This window comes from Eurypyga helias, unplaced genomic scaffold (assembly GCF_000690775.1).
Source record: "Eurypyga helias isolate BGI_N326 unplaced genomic scaffold, ASM69077v1 scaffold26623, whole genome shotgun sequence".
NCBI classification, from domain to species: Eukaryota; Metazoa; Chordata; class Aves; order Eurypygiformes; family Eurypygidae; genus Eurypyga; species Eurypyga helias.
The window spans coordinates 8,780-14,554 of record NW_010239628.1 but is presented as its reverse complement, the minus strand read 5'-3'; the positions used below and the strand labels follow the sequence as shown (position 1 = coordinate 14,554).

Genomic DNA, 5,775 nt, shown 5'->3' with positions numbered 1-5,775 from the left:
CCCACCCACCCACCCACCCTATCTGGCCTTGCCTGCGCTTTGGGGCCTGGGGCAGGGGAGGGCTGCAGCAGCATCCAAGAGCGGGCACGTTTAGGTCACCTTTCGCAGAACTGGTAGAGGTGCTGTGCAGAGATGAGCGCAGCCAGACCTCCCCAGAGAGCGCAGGATGAGGTGGTCTGCCCCTCGCCGAGACACGCTGCATCTGCCCACCCAGGCTGGGGACAGGCTGGTGGCCCCAGGGACCTGGAGGCTGCTATGACTGACTCTCTGTGTCCCTCATCCTGGCATCAGGGCAGAGCAGTCTGCTGGGCCGGGCCGTGCGCGGTGGCAGAGGTGGTGCGGGCAGTTTCCTTCTGAAGCACTGGTGGAAGAGCCTTAGACGCAAAAGGGGCTGCCGACAGCCGTAGGTGTGGAGCGGGAGGATCAGTTAGGGTATCTAGATCAGGTACAGAGCGAAGGGTTATTGGTTTGCCCCGAACTGCGTCTCGGCTGCAGCGTATTTAAACAGCAGTCCTGCAGGCTGTGTTTGCCTGGGGCAGGGCGCTGTCTTGCTGGGGCAGCGCTCACTGTTGGTGCATGCGATGTGCTTCTACTGTGGGAGCATGGTTCTGCCCGGGAGAACTTCCCACAGAGCATCCTAGGAAAGGCTTGTGCCGGACGCTGGTTAAACTTGGCCTTTTCTGACGTTACAGGGACAGCGATCAGCTTCGGTGCTTGAAACCTCTTCTGTCGCAGCACAGATAGGACCTTTCTCCTGGAGTTATATCCCTGGGTTGGTGAATCTGTGCTCTGGAGTGTTACCCAGGAAGCTTAGTACAAGTCCCGGGCTTGCGAAGAGACAGTCTCCTCAGTACTACCCCGCGGTCTCGGGGGAAGCCCCCGTGTCACGACTTGCAGTATGGCAGCTTCTGCTGGAGCTGCTGTGCCTGGCGTCTCGGTGCGGAGGTGCTGGTGCTTCTGCAGGCCTCTTGCCCGTGGTGCCTCCGCCGACGTCCCGCGGTGGCTCTGTGCGTCTCGTGCTGTCTGTGCCTGTTCGCACCCTTCTTGCCCACTTCTCGTAATACGAGTGCTGTTGGAGGGTTTTGCTGAGTGCTGATCTTCACTCCTGGTTTACGAGGAGTTGTAACAGCTATTCCTCTCTTGCAGAGTTTTTACCATGCCTCTGGGAACATTCCTTCTTCCTGTTCTCTGTTTCTTGGGAGCAGCGACTCCACGAGGACCGCAGTATGCCACGTTCTCGCGCAACGCTACGAAATTCCTCCACCTGTCTATGGACTTGGAATCCGGGACCATCTACCTGGGGGCCACCAACTTTCTCTTTCAGCTGACGTCTGACCTGCTGATGAAGAACGTGGTTCAAACGGGACCAGTTCTGGACAGCAAAGATTGCCTCCCCCCGGTCTCAAAGCTGGAGTGCCCCCAGGCACACCACACCGACAATCACAACAAGCTGCTGCTGGTGAACGCGGTGCAGAAGGAGCTCGTCGTCTGTGGCAGCGTGCACCAGGGAATCTGTGAGAAGCGGAGCCTAACGTCCATCGACCACATCCTCTTCCGACCGGAGAGCCCTGGGGACACCCAGTACGTTGCTGCCAACGATCCCAATATCACCACCGTGGGACTCATCGCCTACTCAAAGGATGAGGTCCCCTTGCTGTTCGTGGGACGAGGGTACACCAGCCGAGGAGTTGGGGGAGGCATTCCTCCCATCACTACCCGAAATCTCCGGGCCCACGGCGGGGATGTTCAAGCAACAGACTCTCACTCCATTTTCTCCTATGAGGAAACGGCGAAACTGGCGGTGGGCCGGCTCTCCGAGTACAACCACCACTTCGTTAAATCCTTCACCTACCGCTCCAGCGTCTATTTCCTCTTCTACCGCCGGGACCTCAAGTCTCAGTCGCGCGAGTACAAGACCTACATCTCGCGAATCTGCCTGGACGACTCTCACTATTACTCGTATGTGGAGCTGCCTCTGCTCTGCCAGAGCAAAGCCAATACGTACAGTCTGCTGCAGGCCGCCTACGTCACCCGGCCCGGAGAGGGCCTGGCCCAGGGGCGGCTGGGCACTGAGGGAGAAGTGCTCTTTGCAGCCTTCTCTGCCTGGCAGGCTGCTTCTGGCAAAGCCAACGAGGAGTCTGCGCTCTGTGTCTACGCCATGGAGGAGGTGGATCGCCTGACCAACTGGACAAGGGACGTTTGCTACATGAGAGATGGGAGGTCGGAAGAAGGGGCAGAAGTGGCATATATCGAATACGATGTCAGTTCCAACTGCGTCCAGCTGCCGGCGGTAAGTGGCGTTGCCCCTTTTCCAGGGCAGAGAGCAGTCTGCAGCACGTTCTTGTGCTGCTTTGTGCTCCCCCGTTTCCCGCGGCTGGGTGTTCAGATCTTTCTGGGCTCGGGCCGTCTCGCTGCTGCCGCAGCAACGCCACGCGAGAACCCTTGCGTTCTGTTCAAGTGCAGTCCGGCTGGGTGCCCTGCAGCGCTCGGCCCCACGCGGGCAGGTTTCCTTGCAGAGGGAGGTGGGCTGAGTGCGGCAGTGGGGGGTCTGCTGTGACCTGTCTCAAGGCAATGCCAGGCGAGAGCACCGCGGCTGCAGTTCAGGTTGTTCCCCGTTAGTCGTTCCGTGTCCCGGTCTGCAGTGCAGGGAAGGAGAGGACTACGCACATGGGTGCCTGTGTGTTGGGACGGGAATTTAAGGGGATGCTGTGTCCCGGTTGCTTATGGTGGGGTGCACCTCGACATTTCCCTGCAAGGGTACCCAGGAGCAAAAAGGAACATAAGCAAAACCAAGGGTCAACAAAATCCGAATTTCCTACAGACTGCATTCGTTGGGCAGAATTTTGTGCCCAGGGAAGACCTTTTCCTGACCTGGCTCCTCTTTGTCTCCAGAGCTGTAGGAGGTGATAATCCTTCTTTAAATTCTGCGACAGAGGCATGATGGGATGTTGCAGGATAAAAATGTGAAGTGGCCGTGACCCCGAGTCCTCACAGCCCCGCTGGCTGGTGCTGCGATACCGGGGCTGGCGACGCAGACGCAGAGCCGCGGCGTTCTCCGGGGGCGGTGCTGGATGCCGTCTCCCAGCACCAGGCTCCGCGGACGCCAGCGGCCTGTTTTCACCGAGGGAGTCCTTAGCAGCACAGCACGTCGTCTTGTGTCTTCCTTCTACAGGACAGGCTGTCCAGATAATTGCCTCTTCCCCACCTTGTGCTGCACAGGGCAAGGCGGTGCCACGGGGCTTTGGAAGTCTCTGGGTTTGGATGTGTGATCCAAGCCCAGTGTTAGAATTACGGTTTTCCTTTCAGTAGCTAACGCTGACTGTAGAATACCTGTGGGACAATGCGGGCTAAAGAGCAGACTTGGAGTAGGACCAGCGTGAGCTCGGGGGGAGTACGTCAGGGTTGGGAGGTAAGGGGCTGCCCAGCTGGGTGTCCTGTTCTCCCGGTGCTTCTTAGCCGTGCCCTGTACGTCCTGTGTGGGGCTGCGTGGAAGGAGTTGTCATGGGTGATTTTTCGGGCAGCTCGAGGGAGTTAAATGTCAAACTGGTGTGAGCACTTCAGAAAATCCTTCCTTCAGAATGGCGTAGAGGCCCCTGTACCATTGGATCCAGCGGAGGAGCGGGAGCAAATGGCCAGTCTCTGCTGTGCGGTTCCTGGCGCGTGATCCCGGGGTCCCAGCTGCGCGGTTTGGCACTGGTGGGCTGACGAAAGTACAGCGTCGCCTTAACAAGCGTGTCCAAGGATATGCAAACATCCTGACACACTTTCTCCTTCACCATTCAGTACATGGTAGCGGTTGTCGTGTAGATTGTATCTAACAACGCGTAAGGGTCCGTGCCAGCTCCAGCCCGCTCCATTCAGCGCGAGTGGAAGCGGCTGTCAGTGAGCATCTTGTGCAGGAGCGCTTTGAACTCGGTCTCGGGCTGGCAGCTGGTGCTGTACCGAAGGAATCCTGCTCAATAACAGCACGTATTTCCGCCCCCAGCACAAGGTCTGCCCTCTTCCCTCGTCAGCGCTGCCTCCCGTTTTCAGCCCGTCCGGGGAGGCAGAGGTGGAGTGTGAAGCTCCACACAACCCCTGCAGCTGGAGAAAAGGCTTGCTTCTCTAAGAACTTCAGAACCCGTTCACTTGCTGGGTTTGCTGGAAATGCGTTAGCCCTGCGGTGCAGAGGACTGTGTGGGTGCTGTTAGTCACCTGGTGGAAGTGTGACACGTTCCTGCCGGGCTTGGGAAGGCTCCGTACCTCCTCTGGGTGTAGGTGTCCAGGTACGTAACTTGTCCTTCCTCTCCGAGCTTTGGCCGCTTGGCACACGGATACAGGTTCATCCTGTTGCTGCTTCCGACCTGGGCGATGTGGGAAGCGCGCGGCAGGGCTCACGGCAGCAGCCTCGTCCAAGTGTGCTGCATCGCAGTAGGACGCTGGATGGTCCCTGAAGTGTATTTTCTGCTGCGCTGCCGAGGTGTTATTCACTGGAAGCAATTCAAAGAGCTTCTGTGTAAATGTGTGCAGGCACTTTATAGAGTTACCGTGGCCTTAATCCCAAATTTCAGCTCTTGACTGGGATTAGCAGGGCTGTGCCCTGCAAGGCCGCAGCAGGCTGAGCCGGAGCTGGGAGAGCTTGCACAGGTCCCACTGATTTATGGCGGGTGAACGGTGCCCTCGGCATCACATTCGGGCAACGGCGGTGCTGAGCACAACTGGGGAAGAGCTATGTCTGACGTGGCCGTGGGCTCCCTCGAGCAAGCTGGAACATCAGCCTCAGTGGTGAGGTCGGTCAGCTCCAGCGTTCACCGGCATCGGTACGAGGGTTGCAAAGATAACCAGGATCCCTTTCAAAAGGAACACTTGCTTTTGAGTATGGAAATTGGGCTGTGGCCTGCTTCCTGACAAATCTTGCAGGAACTGGACGGCTGGAGAAGCAGTCTTCAGAGTACGAGTAGGTTGGAGCTTAAGAATCAGACGTCAGAGCTGGTAGGAAAAACGGATCTGTCACTAAACGCGGGTGATGGAGGATGGTAAAAACTAACGATCATTAGAAGTCGCAGCCTCCTCTGGGGCTTCAAGTCGAGCCTGACGCCCCGTGTGCGGGAAAGCAGTGGAATCGGTGCTTGAAAGGACAACCCTGCGGCGTCAGGAGGAAAGTAGCGGCAGCCTACGCGGCGCCGCTCCTCACGCGGAGCCACGGTGTCAGGCCTCGCGTCCCTGCTCAGGTGGCAGCGCGGTGGAGGAGCGAAGCGAGGCCAGCAGCATGGACGCGTTTGCTGCGGGATCTCCACAGACGCTGCCAAGAGCTCCTCGTCGTTTCAGTTTCTCCAGGCAGCAGTCAAGTATTGAAAAAGCCCAACCAAAAACCCCAGCGAAATGGGAGGAGGGTGGGGAAGAGGGTCGGTGTTCCGTGGGGCTGGCGAGTGGGGAGGGCGATGGCCAGCTGCCGCGGGCATGCCACGCTGTGCCGTTGTCGCTGACCTCCGCCGCCTGGTGCCAGCTGGTACGTGCAGCTCCGTGCTGCCAGATGCGGAGCCGTGGCCGTCGGCAGCAGGAACGCGTAACTCCAGCAGTCTGAATTCCAGCACGTCGCCCGAGGCGAGAGCGGGCGCAGGAGTCGGGGCGGGCTGCGCCGGCTGTGCCTCTGCCCCACGTGCAGCTCTGAGCAGCTGGTGCGGGGCTGGAGAGCGGGGGAAACGTGAGCCGGGAGCTGCGTTGCTTGAAGACGAGCCACTGGCCGCTTAAAAACGGCGGGGTTGGGGGGGGTTGTTTGTGGGGCACCACAGCACC

General features: G+C 59.0%; 1 protein-coding gene across 1 annotated transcript in view; it reads left to right on the top strand.

Annotated features, from left to right (window-relative positions):
* Nucleotides 1-1,152: 1,152 nt before the first annotated feature.
* The window catches only part of LOC104507061 (plexin-B1-like), a gene marked incomplete at its 3' end in the record, with an annotated part of 12,903 nt that continues 8,280 nt past the window's right edge, over nt 1,153-5,775 (top strand). Inside the window, exon 1 of the mRNA XM_010148221.1 lies at nt 1,153-2,290. Coding sequence (XP_010146523.1) covers nt 1,157-2,290 — 1,134 coding nt within the window. The remainder of the gene's footprint in view (nt 2,291-5,775) is intronic.